The sequence below is a fragment of the Lygodium microphyllum genome, chromosome 11 (assembly GCF_053477565.2).
Source record: "Lygodium microphyllum isolate KBCC chromosome 11, Lygodium_microphyllum_v1.1.10, whole genome shotgun sequence".
NCBI classification, from domain to species: Eukaryota; Viridiplantae; Streptophyta; class Polypodiopsida; order Schizaeales; family Lygodiaceae; genus Lygodium; species Lygodium microphyllum.
In genome coordinates this window covers 38,745,502-38,762,493 of record NC_141145.1, presented here as the reverse complement: position 1 = coordinate 38,762,493, position 16,992 = coordinate 38,745,502, and the positions used below count along the sequence as shown (strand labels likewise).

The window sequence follows — 16,992 nt, the reverse complement described above, 5'->3', positions numbered from 1 at the left end:
TTGAGTCTACAAATTGAAGTCTTCTTCAGCTCTTACTTCTCTTCTTCTTACTTCTCAGACATAGTCCGAGCTATGGCATGCTCGGTTTGGCCACCTGAACTACGAGTACCTTCGGAAGGCATAGCGAGAGTTCTTTGTCCGAGGCTTGCTGGACATAGTGGTGAGCCATCGGCCATGTGTCTTTTGCATTCGTGGGAAATTGCATCAAGATGCGATTCCCAACAAAGCTTCTAGACGGTCTACTTCACCTATGGAGGTTGTATCTACGGATCTTTGTGGCCCAACGAGGACCGAGTCCTTGAAGAGGAGCTTGTACTTCATGTGTATCGTAGATGACTACAGCAGGATGACTTGGGCCTATTTCTTGACTTTGAAGTCGGAGGATTTCTCTCATTTCAAGGATTGGCTTCTCTTTGAGGAGAACCTTTCTGGCCGGTGACTGAAGACCTTGTGTTCAGACAAGGGAGGTGAATTTATGTCTAATGAGTTTGCTCCTTTTTGTGGGGGCATTTACGAGGAGTTTGCTAATACCAACACTTCCTAAGAGAATGGTATTTTGGAGTGGAAGAACCGAAGTGTGATCGAGATGGCATGTACCACGATGGAGCACCGCAAGATACCTCAGTTTCTGTGGGCCGAGGCAGTGGCTACCGCAGTTCACATCCTTAATCGATTTGCCACTTCGGGCGTTGACAGGATGACACCTTTTGAGGCTTACTTCGAGACTAAGCTTGATGTCTCTTATTTCAGGATCTTTGGGTGTGATGCTTATGTGTACATTTCGAAGACGCAACGTGATAAGTTCGAGGCGGCTTCGCGACGACATGTTTTTGTTGGCTATAGCTCCCAATCCCAAGGTTATCGTTTGTTTGATCCCGTTAAGCGGAATGTCTACACGAGCAGAGATGTGCGGTTCGTGAAAGTACCGGCCATAGAGGGGGGTGAGAAGCACCCCGTCCTTGGAGATCTAGGGGAGAGTTGGGCTCCCGAGACAGTTTCTTTGGAGCCAGAGTCTCTTGATGGAGATTCTTCTTCGGATTCAGAGTCTTCTCTTCCACCGGCCACCCCCGTGGAGCTTCTGTCGGTGGATGTTCCTGAGTCTTCAATAGATGGAGAGCGACGGGGAGAGGTTCGTTGTCGTCCTCCTTGTTGGGCCCGTGACACCCTTCGAGATTCAGGGATCGAGAGGGTCCCTGAGTAGTGGGAACCACAAGATGGATCGCGGAGGTCACGGAGGAACCAGGCACATTCTTCAGAGCTTGTTTGCTCCAACTATTGTTTGCTGACCCGTGTTATGCAGGATTGAGAGTCCACTTCAGTGAAAGCGGCTTTGGAGTCTGATCATTGGCGGAAGGCCATGGAAGCCGAGTTGGAGGCTATTGAGAGGAATGACACTTGGTCTCTTGCGCCTTGTCCCTCTCACAAGAAGGTGATTGGTGTCAAGTGGGTCTTCAAGATCAAGTACGTTAGCGATGGTTCTTTGGACAAGCATAAGGCTCGCCTTGTTACTAAAGGTTTTGCTCAGCGCCCATGCATTGATTTACATGATACTTTTGCCCCCACTGCTCGTATGGCGACTATTCGAGCTGTTTTTGCCTTGGTTGGCCATAGGAGATGGCTTCTTTATTAGTTGGATGTGAAGTCGGTCTTTCTGAATGGTGACTTGCAGGAGGAGATCTATGTTGAGTAGCCTCTTGGCTTTGGATCCTCGGATGGGAAAGTTTACAGGTTGAAGAAGGCCTTGTATGGTTTCATGCAGGCTCTGCGTGCATGAAATGAGAAGATTGACTCGTTTCTTCAGTCGAAGTTGGGATATCGGCGCTCCAAGGCCGATCTGCAGCTTTATGTACACACTTCTGAGGTTGGTCGTGTTTTGTTCGTGTTATATGTTGATGATTTGATTTTGACAGGGGATCATGCATAGAAGGCCCGAGAGACCAAGATAGCTTTACATCAAGCATTCGAGATGATAGATTTGGGGCTTCTTTATTTCTTCTTGGGTCACAAGATTTATTAGTCTCAGAGGGGGAATTTTCATCTCTCAACAGAGGTACATTCAGGAGCTCTTGGTGACTTTTTAAATGGAGACATGTCGGCCCATTACTACTCCTATGGATTGGAATTGGAAGTCCACTTTACACTCAGATTCTCTCATGATGGATGCTTCACGCTACGGTCAGTTGATTGGATCCTTGATTTGGCTTCTCAACACTTGTGTTGATCTTTGTTTTGCTGTGGGTCTTTTGGCAGGGTTTATGACGGAACCCAAACCGGTGCATTGGTAGGCTGCTCTAAGGATTCTTTGGTATTTCAGGAGGACCTCTGACTTAGGGATTTTTTATCGCGTAGGTACAGATGCTACAGATCTGGTTCTTGCAGGTTGGAGTGACTCGGATTGGGCTGGCGATGTGGACCAGCGTCGGTCTACTACAGGCTATTGTTTTATCTTGGGTACAGGTGTTATGTCTTGGGGTAGCAAGAAGCAGTCCACAGTAGCCCTTTGTTCTATTGAGGCGGAGTATCGAGCTGCGTCTTACACCACATGTGAGGTTGTGTGGCTTCGGAGATTGATGGAGAAGCTTGGTTGTCCCCAGACTCTTCCTACTCTTCTGCAGTGCGACAATGAGAGTTGCATTGCCTTGGTATGGAATCCAGTATTCCATGCCCGGATGAAGCACATTGAGATCCAGTATCACTTTATTCGAGAGAAGCTTCTGGATGGGACCATTGATGTGGAGTACTACAAGACGGAGGATAATCTTGCAGATTTTTTTACGAAGGCGCTTCCCCAGGCTCTTCTCCGGCACCAGTCCAAATTCCTTAGTCTTTTGATCCATCTAGGATCTGAGAGGGAGCTTGTGTGGCTTCGGAGATTGTTGGAGAAGCTTAGCTGTCCCCAGACTCGTCCTACTCTTCTGCGGTACGACAATGAGAGTTGCATTGCCTTGGTACGGAATCTAGTATTCCATGCCCGGACGAAGCACATTGAGATTCAGTATCACTTCATTCGTGAGAAGCTTCTTAATGGGACCATTTGGCAGACAGTAAGTTCCACGTCAACAGGTTGGTGGACAGCAGGCTGCACGACAGCAGTACGGCAAGGCACTGGTACAGTCGGCTGCATTTAATGCAGCCGACCTGCTCTAATTATTTCCTATTTCTTTGGCTATTTATGGCCTGTTTCGTGGCTTACTCCAGTATTCATTATTCAGATTCTGATCTTGAGATTTGTTGGTTGAGACAGCTCGGGCTGACGGAGATCAAGGTCATCAAGTCGGAGACATACGTATATATTTCCTCTATCCCCTTGTATTTCTGTACTCTTATACAGCATACTACACCGTAGATTTTCTCTGTTTACAGTGTCTCCTTTTCTCTCTCTCTCTTCTCTCTGTATTCACTCTCTCTCTCTTTGTCCTTCGCTTCCGCATCGCTGCACTCTGACAAATATGCCAGGTGGTAAGTCAGCAACAAAACAATCTTTAAATTGCGAAAGAAATTGTGCGTGCCTAGGATGCATCTGATTTTCCTTAGCTTCAATTTCATTCACCGATACTAAGTATGATTTGCTACCTTTTCTTAATGCACGTTTAGCTTGTGTGTGACTAAGCAATGGAAAATTATCTAACGTGTGCGTACCATGTAATGTGATTTGTTTTCCATTAGAATAAATCTTCATTGAATGTGTAGAATAATCTATATCGGGATTATATTTATGACGCCAAGGCATTCCTAAAGTAATGTCACTAGATTGCAAAGGCACAACTAAGAAATTTCTATGCTCAACATAATCGTTAATTTTAATTTCTAAATCGTGAATTTCTTGTGTACCATTATATCTAGTGCCTAAGAATGCAGCCTTTATGCGATAATGAGTCGGAACAGTATGTAAATTCAATTCTTTGACCAATTTTGTAGAAATAAATTCATGTGTGCTTTCATCATTATGCAAAACAATATTTTCTTTACTATGCACAAGACATTTCATTGTTAATAATGAATGAGGATTTGACATACTTAGTAAAGTATCTGAAGTAGTACCGATATTATTATCGTCTTCTATGAAGTTTGGCATTTCTTCATGGTTTTCATCTTCAGTCGCTTCCAAGTAGTTGGTGTGAAGAGTAGATTGACAATTCACTGCTAGATATCCAAGTTGGTGGCACTTGTAGCAAACTATAGGCTTGTCTTTGGAAACATTATTGGTAATGGCTGGGAGTTTAGGTATGCTGGGATTTGGTTGGAAAGATGGCTTAGGATTTGAATTTGTATTTGATGGTAAAGCAAGGGGTCGTGTCCAGGATTTACGGAAAGAAGATGAAACAAAGCGATTTTGATTGAATCTTCGAAAGTTAGAATTGAATTGCTTTGTACTGAAGTTACCGTTAGTTGAAAATTGTTGTGGTTGCTCTTCTCGTCGATGAATTTTGTCTTCAGCATCATGGGTTAAAGAAATCGCATCCTCGAGAGTCATTGGCTTGAACATGTTCACCTCCGCATAGAAGTGACCAAGGAAACTAGATATAAACTTGCACTTGTGGATTGCCTTAGGTACGTCTTCAAGCATTCGAAGTTGCAATAAGGCATTTCAGAAATGCTCAGTGTATTGCGGAATACGCTCATGATCTCTTTGTTGTAGAAGATCTCACTGTTTGATTGCTTTTTTATGAAATTGAGGTGGAAGAAAATTCTACAAAAATTTCTTTTGAATAGCTTGTCAAGTAGTAGGACAATAAATACTTTTGCGGACAATAGTCCGCCATAACGATGCTCTGTTCACTAAATGATTAGTGATACATTTGAGTTTGTCTTTTTCGGCATACTGTTCTTTATGGAAATAATCATCAAACTGATTGATAAAAGCGAGAACAGTTTTTCCGTCATGTAGCCCATTAAAAGTACAGAATTTAAAATTTCTTTTACTTATCTTGGCTTCTTTACTGATAGATTGTGCTTCGAGTGTTGCATCGATCGTACGTCGTATAACATCTTCGGTTTGCGGTCCATCTTGATCAATAGTAGATCGTTGAAGAGTAGCCAATTGAGCTTGTAAAGTTTGATGTGCTCTTCGTTCCTCTTGAAGTTGCATCATAATTAGGTCCAATTTTTGCCCCACCGTTGGTTCCACTAAATCACATTCGGCCATAAAATCTTCCATATTTTGATCAGACATCCTGCAAAATTTCAAACAATCTCACACACTCGAAATCTTGTTAGCGGGATGAGCGTTACTCAAGGTTGGGTTTACAAGGCTTGCTTCTTTTTTTTATCATATGGCTTTTTGCGATCTTTCTTCTTTGCAGATATGGAAATTAATGAAGTCCTCTTTAAGCGGGAAATAGACTATGCGTGTTAGTTTGCTTGCTGGAAACTGTCTCTGTCAGAGTATAGGTACGAACAGGGACTTGTTGAAGTTTTCGGGATTGATTCGGAAAGAATTCAATGTGAACACCCGTTGAGGAGGAGATTATTAATGAAACTTCTAAGCTTTACTAAAGCTTAGCTTTAAGCTTTTTAAATAAAATTTTTATACAAATCATCATCAAATGTGCAAGACAGCAGTATGTCGTCATCATAATCGGCGACGTCCAGTACATGCTGCCGCCATATTGCGTTGGATTTAAGAGATTAAGCTATTTTTTTTCCCTTTAAGCTTAAAGCTTAAGCTCAATTCAAAGAAAATTGACTTTTTGTCTGAGAGAGAGGGAAAAAAAAAACGTCTTCCAAAGGAGCTTCCCGAGTAATCCTTCGCGATCCAATAGCACAACAGGGGGTTCTTCACCGCCAAGAACACACTGGTATTGACGGTTCGCTGACTGTAGAGCCCGTTCGTTCTAGGAGCTTCACCTTTGCACGAGATAGTAAGCGATTGGAAGCCTTTGATCTCAGCTTCGCTCTGATACCACTGGTGCGCAAATCGGATGCTGGATGCGTATGTAGCGAGTGCTGGAAGGTCCCTAAGAACAAAAGAACTCTACTTAAGCTCAAAAAGCAATAAAGAAGATTTGTACGACATGAAGAAAAGAGACAAATTGGGTACAATCTTCCCCCATGCCTTGTGTGAGCGCTTCACAAGGTATGTATTTATAAATTTATTCATCTCAAAGCTAAAAAATAGCCAAATTTTACAATTAACATGGTTTAGCTTTTGTATTTGCTTTTGTCCAAATAAAGAATAAAGCAGTTGGGCGGCCCAAAAGTCAGGCTGTGTCCAAATATAATGTCCAATAATGAAATATTTAAACCAAGCGTCCATGCACATACAAAATAATAAATATTTGTCAAGCGCTTCAATAAATAAGCGTACACTAAATAAATATTAGCGCCACGCCTTTAATGATAAGACGCGTGCCCATAAAAAATGATAATCTTCTAGGTAATTTGAATACATGCTATCGCCGAGTGCTTCCCAATGCTACCGTCGCCTGCTCTACACATCAATTGAAGCATTCATAATTAGAAAATAATAAAATTAAACCGCCAAAAGTAAATACCTAGCAGTCTTAAACTACAAAATAAATAAATAGATTGAAACTCTGTTCTAACCTTATTTTAATATGAGTGCACTCTAAACTCATAAACACCCACGTGCACATTAAATTAACTTGACGCCCGAAAAGGACAGGTGTCTGTCAACTTCTCGCAGAAAAATCCACCTTGTATATGAGCCGCGGCAAATAAATATAATTATATGGAATCCACCACAAAACCTCACGGAATCCACGGTGGAATAAAAACTCACGGAATCCACCCCGGTCTCATGGAATCCACCGTGGAATATGCCTCCTGGCATTAAGATTCGTCACTTTCTAGGCATTTTTCGTCATTTTTATCAAATTTTTGAAATTTTTTCATTCTCCCTTTGCCGGACGTTCACTCGCACAACACACAGTGTAGATCTGTGCAATCTTGGCCCGGAAATTTGGGTTTTTTCTCGGATTTGGGGATTTTGATGCAGGACAAGACAATTTGTCTTAGAAATTGCAAGAAATTGTGACATTTTGCCTTTGACATACTAGGGGCAGATCACAACAAAAAGGCAAATTTGATAGCAAGGGAAGCAGTAAATCGCATGGTAAGGATGTTGAATGCCATCATTGTGGCAAGAAGGGTCACTTTAAATGTGATTGCTACAAATGGAAAAAAGAAAAATGAAAATGTAAGAAGACAGATGATAGCAAGAAAGAGAAGAAAGTGAGTCAGTCTAAGAAGAGCAATGTCAAAATTGAAGAGATGAATGTAGTTACTCATGACAGTGACAATGAGAATGATGTACTATTGGTCTCTTCACACTTTAGTACACATGCTTTACTTGCAGTATACTTGGATTCTCAATTCAAGTGCTTCCTTTCAAGTCACCCCTCATTGTGACCGGTTCTCCGACTATACAGGGGGTCGACATGGTGTTGTCCATCTTGGGGACAACTATGCACGTGACATTGCAAGTATTGGCAGTGTGCAGTTGCAGTTTCAGCATGGTTTTGTCTTCACAGTTTAGCATGTACGGCATGTACCTCAGCTCAAGAAGAGCTTGATCAGCACGGGGCATCTAGATGATGATGGATTTTATACCACCTTTGGTGATGGAAAATGGAAGATCTATAAGGGATCTAGAGTGATTGCCAGAGGTTGTAAAAGCGATACCTTGTATCCTCTCCATGTATCTAGTGTGTGTGACCATGTTGTTGCCGTGATCGAGCAGCCAAGTGTTTCTTTGTGGCATGGCCGGTTGGGACACATGAGTCAAACATGAATGAAAGTGCTTTCTCGTTTGGGTTACTTGCCTTGTCTTCATTATGCTGATTTTAAGCATTGTGATCATTGTGTTTATGGTAAACATGCACAAACGTCTCATAAGAAGTCTCTTTTGTTGAAATCTTCTCCTCTAGAGTTAGTACATTCTAATGTATGTCAGATGCCAAAGTTATCTTTAGGAAGAAAGAAATACTTTGTCACCTTTGTCGATGATGCTACATGGAAGGTATGGGTTTACCCTATTCGTAGCAATGATGAAGTGCTTGACAAGTTTAAAAAATTCTTGGCATTGGTTGAGAATTAGACTGATAAGACACGTAAGTGTCTTCGCTCTGACAATGGTGGGGAATATGTGTCCAAGGCCTTTCAAGCATTTTGTGACAGCAAAGGGATAAAGAGGGAGCTCACTGTCTTTCATAATCCACCCCAAAATGGAGTTGGAGAGCGTATGAATCGGACCATATAGGATAATGTCTGTATGATGCTGTTTCGTGCTCCATTACCCCATGGTTTTTGGGCAGAGGCTGTTATGACAGCCGTACACTTGATGAATTGGTCACCAAACAGGTCTTTGGGGGGGGGGGGGGGGGGTTTTCCCAAGAAGCGTGGTTAGGCAAACCACCTTCGTATGTTCACTTGAAAGTGTTTTGGTGCGAAGCATTTGTGCACATACGTAAGGAAAAACGCAACAAACTTGAGCCAAAGTCCTGTAAATGCATTTTCCTAGGATATGATGACGAGGGTGAAATGGGGTATAGACTATGGGATCCCGAGAAAAGGAAAGTAGTACGGAGCAATGATGTTATCTTCCAGGAAGATCGCATGCATAAACAACCCGAAAAGATTGAGGTCCGTAGGGTTGTCTTCCGAGAAGAAATACATTTTGGACAGCAAAATATGCCCGCTGTACAGCAGTAAGTACCTGCTGTAAATGCAAAAAATAATGCTGGAAATGATCAACTGGCTATTGCCCATAATGATGAGCCATTGGATGTGCAAGAACAGCCAGGACAGCAAGCTGTTAATACTGATTTACAGGCTGAAATGCCAAGACAGCATGCTGAAAATGAAAATTTGCAGGAACTGCCAGCAAACAATGATCGTTGGGTTAGGAGATCGTCTAGGGCTACTAGACAACCTGATAGATTTGTTCCTGGTGCAAACAGTGTGGTTGATTATGTCATGTTGACAGATTGTGGTGAACCGTCCTGCTTCAAGGAAGTAATGGACAGATAGGACAGCAAGAAATGGTATAAAGCCATGTTGTCAGAGATGGAATCTCTTGAGAAAAACGGCACTTGGGACTTGGTGCAGTTGTCTAAAGGGCAGAAAACTCTTTACAAGATGAAGGTTACTTCTGGTTCCTTGTCAAAGTACAAAGCAAGATTGGTTGTGAAGGGGTATAAGCAGGAACATGGAATTGACTTTGATAAGATATTCTCTCCTGTAGTCAAGATGACTACATTGAGAACCATTTTGGGCTTTGGTTGCTGCTGAAGATATGGAGCTCATACAGATGGATATAAAGATTGCATTCTTACATGGTGATTTGCATGAAGACATATATATGTAGCAGCTTGAAGGGTTTGTGGCAAAAGGGAAAGAGAAGATGGTATGCAAACTCAAAAGGGCTGAAACAAACACCAAGAGAATGGTATCATAAGTTTGATACATTTATGCAGTCTCAAGGTCTTCATAGAAGTCAAGTGGATTGCTTGTACACCAAGAAGGGCAGCAGATGGCAACTTGATTATCTTGGTTCTCTATATTGATGACATGCTGATTGCTGGCAGGGATACTCATGCCTTGGACTCACTGAAGCAAAGCCTTCATGGCAGCTTTGACATGAAGGATCTTGGTAATGCAAATCACATTCTTGGCATGCGAATACTCAGAGATAAGTCAAAAGGATTACTCTATCTATCTCACCATGAGTATATCTCCAAGATTTTGCAGCGTTTCAATATGGAGGGGGGGAAAACAATTGGGGTTTCATTGCCTCTATATGTGAAACTTAGTGTAGAGAGGACAGCTCTATATCTGATGATGAGAAGGCTGAAATGGCCAGGATACCATATGCTTCAGCTGTTGGCAGTTTGATGTATGCTATGGTTGCTACACATCTTGACATTGCCTTTGCAGTGGGAGTGGTTAGCAGATATATGGCAAACCCTGGTAAAAAGCATTGGGAAGCAGTGAAAGGTATTATGAGATACCTCAAAGGCACAAAGGATTTGTGTATCTGCTTTGGAGAGCAAAAGGCATTTGTCGTTGGCTTTACGGATGCAAACTATGCTGGTCACGCAGACTGCAGAAAGTCCACTTCTGGCTATGTGTTTACCTTTATAGGAGGAGCGGTCTCTTTGATCTTCAGGCTATAAAAGTATGTTGCATTGTCTACTACAGAGGCAGAGTATGTGGCTGCCACTGAGGCATGCAAGGAGGCTTTATGGCTTTCACGTCTAGTGGGAGAGCTTGGCATTACACAGTTACCTGTTCTCCTTTGTGATAGTGAGAGTGCTATCATGCTAGCACGGAATCTTGTCTTTCATGCAAAGACGAAGCACATACAGGTAAAGTATCACTTCATTAAAGATGTACTTGACAGCAAGAGCATTGAGCTTGTCAAAGTGCATACAGATGATAATCCTGTAGACCTTCTCACAAAGGGTCTTCTAGCAAAGTGGTTTGCTCATTGCCGACAGATGATGGGAGTTGGATAGGTATATGTATTTCAGCTTTGTACATACCTAGACTTAGCTGATTCTTTTCTTTTGTTAAGGCACATTGCCTTTAGGTGAGAGGTTGTCGGGAGTAAAGGGTCCTCCTGCCTTTTATATGTGCTCGGGTGTGAACACACCCTTTGCACACTTGTACTTTCACACACACACACACACACACACACACACACACACATACACATCTATCTAAAAAACCTAAAGAGGTACACTCGTCATTGTATCCATAAGTTGTGCTCACTCTCCTATCTACTCTGCACTCTCTCTCTCACTCTCTCTACTGCTAGCAAGCACTGCGTGTCTCGATCCTCGCGTCTCTGAGCTCAACAAGTAGCAAAAAGTTGAGTCTTGACTTTTACTATGGTAGTAGAGTCTGAGCCAATGATAAGTAAATTATGAATATATAGCAAGATACAGCTGATCCCCTGTGAAGTGATGCAGACATATAAGTTTGGGTTATAAGGGGTAGAATGGTATCTGTGAGTTCTAAGAAACTCATCCATCCTGTCAGTTGAAGAAAATCCGGGTGGTTGCTCCACATTGATTTCCTCCTCTAGATAATCTTTTAGAAAGGCACTTTTAATGTCCATTTGATAGATTGGCCAACCGTAGTGAGTGCCGAGCACAACCAACAGAGGAAATGATATCAATATGTAGTAGGAGCAAAGGTCTCTTCGTAGTAGTCAATGCCTTGCTTTTGTCGAAACTCTTGCAGCACAAGGCGAGCCTTGTACTTGTCTAAAGTCCCATTGGCCTCCTTTAGCTTAGTCCTAAAATTTCACTTCGCCCTGATTACTTTCTTGTGGTTCAGACGATCCACCAAGGTCCAAGTCTCATTTTGGTCAATACTCTCTAGCTCCTTCTCCATGGTCTCTCACCATTGGGGATGCTAAAGAGCCTCCTACCAACTATCCGGCTTAGAATGCGCTTATACAAGGCCAACCCCCTATGTCTCTCCTAGAGGGTTATTGCCCATCTTGCAATTCATACTTTACTACAGGGATGGTGATGGAGATGATCTATAGATTGCAGCATGGGAAGGCACAAGATTGTGATGGCTTGGTTGGGGAACATTTTATACATGCATGTGAGATCCTTGCTCCTTTGTTGAGGCACATTGTTAATCGAGTCATGTGTGAGGGCTGTTTGGTGACTTCGAGAGAGCATACTATTGTACCATTCTTTAAGAGTGGGAATCACTATATGACAATCATGATTGATCATTATTTGGCCAAGATACATGTCTGCATTTTAGAATATGAGCTTAGTATACGGGTAGAAGAGCACAAGGGCAAACATGCTTTAGTAGAGGGTTTACTACACTCCATCATATATTGACCCTTAAAGCTATCACAGAGGAGTGTAGGGCACATGGAAAGAGGATCAATTGTTGCTTTGTGGATTTCCATAAAGCATTCGACATGGTGCCCCTTGCTAGGCTTATGCAATGACTATAGGATATTGGCACTCTAGAGAATCCACGGTGGGGAATTTATGTATTGTATGAATCAATGACGGTAGGGTACGCGCTCTAAGAGAATTTTTAGGTCTAGTGGACAATACCATTGGGGTGAAGTAGGGATGTCTTCTTTCACCTACTCTATTTGGGGGTTTTGTTGATCAACTCTTAGATTATATGGGTAGATTAGGAGGATTGTGGTTGGGACTTTGATATCCATTTTGTTGTATGCAGATGATGTGGTATAGATTGTTGACTCTCCCAAGGGCTTGTAGAGACAAAGAAATGCATTGCAAGCGTTTTGCATTGATAGAGGATTGCTAGTGAACCTTGGAAAGACTATGGTGATGGTCTTTAATACCATACAAGCTTGGATGACTCGAGTGGAGCATTCGTTTACTCTTGGAGGGGATATAGCTGAGTATGCTAGATTCCATGTATATTCGGGATCACTTTAATAGGACCTACATTTTCATTTGTGAGATGTAACAACTGCTAGATTGGATATAGGTTATGCAACACTTGGAGCACTTGAGGGGAAATGTGCCAATGATCAATTCTAGGAACCTCAGACTAAATTGTTGCTGTTTGATACATTGGTTACCTTGACCTTCCTATACGGATCCTCAATAGAAAGACTTCGAAGAATATTGAGAGGCCACTAGTGTCAACTGATAATGATTGCTTGCATGATTATTAATATGAAGCAAGCCATAAGTACCCTGCGAGATTATTAGGGTAAAGGTTAGAGTAGCACCTGTGGTCACGGAGGCATTAGTTCAGTCAGTAACTTGATAATAGAGGATATGGGAGCTCCCTAGATATTGATATCCGCAATTGGCTTTGACTTTCTCTAGACAACTAACATAGAGTGGGGAGACACATTGTTGTTTGGAATTGAGTTATTAGGTCAGATATTGTGAAGATTGATATAGATTATACATGAGGGCATCCCCTAGATAGTAGAGCTCCTTGCATGAAGATGACACAATATCAATGTCATTTCTTGCATGTGTCAACAGAGGGATTTATTGTCAAGACAGCATATATGGATGTCCACCTCTCTCATGGGATATGTAGTGCTATTGGATAGATTCTGACATCATCATGCTACTTAGGATTGAGACAGGACGGTATACACACATTTGAGAATGCACGCATTTGCCAGTTAAGCTGCCAGGAGGTTGAGTCAAAGAAGCACTTTATTTGCACATATGAGATCAGAGGGAGATTTCATTGCCTTTTTTGGGAGGGGTTTGGGCTTCCCCACAAGTTGATGGAGTACAAGGGTCAGAGATGCCTAGGATTGTTCATATTGGAGCTCTGAACACAGAGAGAGACTTCTTAGGAGCAGGAGAAGGACAGGTAGAGCCAGTGAGCCAATGATTTCTTACAGATTTCTTCAGCACTAGCTCTACCACTACGACAGCACTGTCAAACCATCTACAAGTCGAGAGGGGAGATAGTAGACCAGGCAGCCACATTCCATAGAGCACGGCACCCACCACCCTGTTGCCAAGCTCGACATCCTTACCTTCGGTAGATCTGACCCATCATTGCTCACCATCACTCGCCATCAGAGATGAGTCCCCCCTCTCAGTGGACTCACTATCTTGGACCACCCCTCCACAAATATTCTTACCTCGAGGAGAGTACAATGTTTCTCTTGGAGGGTCCTATTGATCGAGGTGGGATCCGCCAGGTCAGCTTGAGGATCATTGAGAGCTCATTTTGTATATGATGGCTGCCTGTTCTTTCAATAGTTATGATTGTAAGCATCAACATAGTCATTGCTATTTTCATTTTTGTTCTTGAGTCGAGACAACATGGTTAGATGTACTCATTTCTTTGTCTCATAGGCCTTTTTGGCTTCTTGGAGACACAAATACATCTTTCTTTCTTTCTACTCGTTAGAGTTTACTTGTGTATACTTATTTTGCAGCATCGACTTGCATGATGCACCATTCATTTTGTTTTTAGTAGTGCAGTATGATGTTTAGTGTGTTCTAAAGTGTCTCTAACTGCTTGTTTATTGGCGAGTTATCAATGAATCCTAAAATTGATCTATTCTCTGATGCCCCATTTCCTCCTTGCTCCTTGGAATGGGGGCTTTCCATTCCAGTTGCATTTCCATGCCTGTTCCCCGATCCCCATTCCATGCTACTATGCTGCATTCTTTTAGCTCAATAACACTTGGACTCAAAACTCTGTTTGCATTTTAAGGTACTTGATAGGTGGCTATCATGGGACGTACCTACTGACACATGTTTGCAAATTGCCAACATTCTTTCCATCTCTAGAAACCTAAAACGGTATTGTGAAGACCATTCTACAGTCTTCTAGGAATGCTGGTCTGTCTACTTTCTATGGAACAACACAGATTTATATGATGCCGCTTGTCCACCACATGTGACTAATGAGTCCTTTTAAAGCTTTTACGGGTCTATTAAAAGGGTCACAGTATGCCCTGATTGAGAGCATGGAGTCTTTCGAAAGGTATGATTTGCTTCACATGATCTGATATTGGTTCTTTTCGACTTTTGGCATTTATGATGCCTTTTCAGGTGATGGAGAGGTTGGTGACTAATCTCCGTATGTGGTCACCTCATCTTCCAGTTTCAAAAACCCAAGAGCAGCCTTCTCTGAGCTGCAATTTCTCCTGTTGTCCTCTGATACCCAGGTCCCAAAAGACATTGCTCAGAACATCCTGCTCGTCATCTCCCATGTCCTTCGACATCAGCATCTTGGAATACTACACACAAAAGAATCCATCAGAAGTTTTATTAGTGCATGCAGTTGTGGAGGACGAGGAGGATGAGGTTCTGGTCTACAAAGTACTACTACTTAGTTGTCTCAGATTGTTTAACCTTATTTTCAAGATTTTTAATGAGAAAATTGTTATAGATAGCTAACGTGTGCAAGCTTTTGCTTTGTATAGCAGGGTCAATCGTCATCATTAATGAGGCCTACCGCAACAGATCTGGATGAAACAGTTCTTCCACCCACAGCTACTGTTAATAGTGTTGACAGAATACAAGCTCCTTACAATCCGAGTGATCCTCAATATATTGATTCAGGTTTGAGTTGGGATGATTTTCTAAGCTATATGCGGTCAAAAGGTCAGTAGGGTTGTTACCCATCACTGTATGAATCCTGCATATGACATGTGAACAACAGACATGATGTGACCTTCATGACCCATATAATCAGGAGACTATTAAACTGTGCAAATGTCATAATCACATTTGTTGTGGTCAAAAGGGGACCTCATTTGCCCACATAGTCAAGAGACTAAGAAATTGTGCAAATGTCAACACGTGCTGTGTTAAAGATCATTAATCAGAAACTGAGGCTTATGTAAAATGAATCTCAACATTTTAAAAAACACGAAAGGAAAAAGTTCACAGCTCTGAACTTTGCAAAATTTTTAGTTACAAAAGTTGCTAGTACACGAACTATTACTGGAAAAAGTTAACAACTTTGAACTTTACAAAATTTGTGGTTATAAAAGTTGCAAGTACTTGGAATTTAACTCTATTATGGAATATTGATATATGAATCTAAATATGTACATCAGCTATAGCTATGTTTACTTTGCCAAAATTCTAATTAGACCCTTGAAAGAAGTTTATAGGTTCCTTTTCAAACTTGGACTTTTTTGCTAACAACTCTAAACACAGTCAAGATCTTAGATTTGAACCTAGATATCGAAATATCAAGATGGATTTTCTCCTCTCTACTCCAAGAAATTTTGTTATTGTTCCATGTAGCATGTACATACCCTCATAATGAATAAGTGAATAGCAAGAAAGAAGAGAGTTCTTAGAAAGTCACATCCATTATGTGAAAATGATAATGAAAGTATAATCCCTAAGGTACTAAAGCACCATACCCATTGACTGATGCTCACACAAGGGAAAGACCCTTCTCCAACTAGAATGTAAAAAGTGGTTGTTGATAATAGATCGTCCACACCAAGGCTAAGGAGGAATGCGATATGTCTAACAAATCCCCCTCCAGTGAATGATGTGAATGTAATACAAGGAAGCACTAGATCAATCTCCACATGGTAGTAAGCCTAAAGACTTGCCAAATGCCTCAAACTTCTCTTTAAAAAGAGCTTTTATAAGCATATTTGCCAAGTTATCTTGGGTAGAGATATATGTCAAGTCAATTTTTCTTGCATGGAGCCTCTCTAACATAATGATAATGCATCTCAATGTGGTTAGTGCAAGCATGAAAAATAGTATTTGGATCAAGGGTTGAATTTGAGGTTTCTGATTTTCAAGTAATAATGCATAATTTTATTGTTATACCCTCTCAATATAGTTGGTTGGAAATGATCATTTTGAGAGGTATAATGTTGAAAGTAAGGTAGTAATGTCAAACATGTGCATTAGTTTAACAAGTAGTTGGTCTTTGCCAGTCAATGAAAGGTTGACTTGCATTTTCAACAAATACCATATCTCTACTCACAAAAACTTTGTACGTGAAGGATTGATACAAATAGTATCCTTTGCTCTCTAGACTATAATCAATGAAATGTGAGTCATAACATATTTACGTCCATGTTAAGCCATTTAAGGTGTATAATCACTCAAAGCTTTCATAGGGCTATGATTTAATACAATTGCACACAAGATAGTATCAAGCCAAATTTTTGTGGATAGCTTATTATGTGTAAGCATACGTGTCATCTCTATGAGATTCTTGTTTTTTCTTTCAACCATTTAAAAAAAAAATGCATATAAGGATTAATACGTTGATGTATAATCCCTCTTTTAGCCATAAATGTGTTGAACTCACATGATATATATCTCCCCCTCAATTAATAAGAAAAGTAACCAACTTGCAACCATTACAATTTTCAATCATGGTAGAGAGCTTTAAAGCAAACAAATACCTTTGATTTGTGCCTCATCGTATACACCAAACTATGATGTATCATGTCATCAATGAAGGTTACCAAATATGAGTATCGTTCGATGGGTTTGACACACATGGATCCACAAAGATAATTATCCACAAGTTGTAATTTTT

General features: G+C 41.2%; 1 protein-coding gene across 3 annotated transcripts in view; it reads left to right on the top strand.

Moving 5' to 3' along the window:
- LOC148028723 (uncharacterized) overlaps positions 1 to 15,183 on the top strand; it is a 54,881-nt gene extending 39,698 nt beyond the window's left edge. Inside the window, exons 2-3 of one of the 3 annotated variants that reach the window (XM_087688601.1) lie at positions 14,517 to 14,771; positions 14,894 to 15,183. In XM_087688601.1, the coding sequence (XP_087544727.1) occupies positions 14,520 to 14,771; positions 14,894 to 15,079 (438 nt within the window). In that variant the 5' untranslated portion in view covers positions 14,517 to 14,519 and the 3' untranslated portion in view covers positions 15,080 to 15,183. Of the gene's footprint in view, positions 1 to 14,516; positions 14,787 to 14,890 lie in introns of all 3 variants that reach the window. The other 2 variants (XM_087688599.1, XM_087688600.1) reach the window with 2 other exon arrangements.
- Positions 15,184 to 16,992: the final 1,809 nt, after the last annotated feature.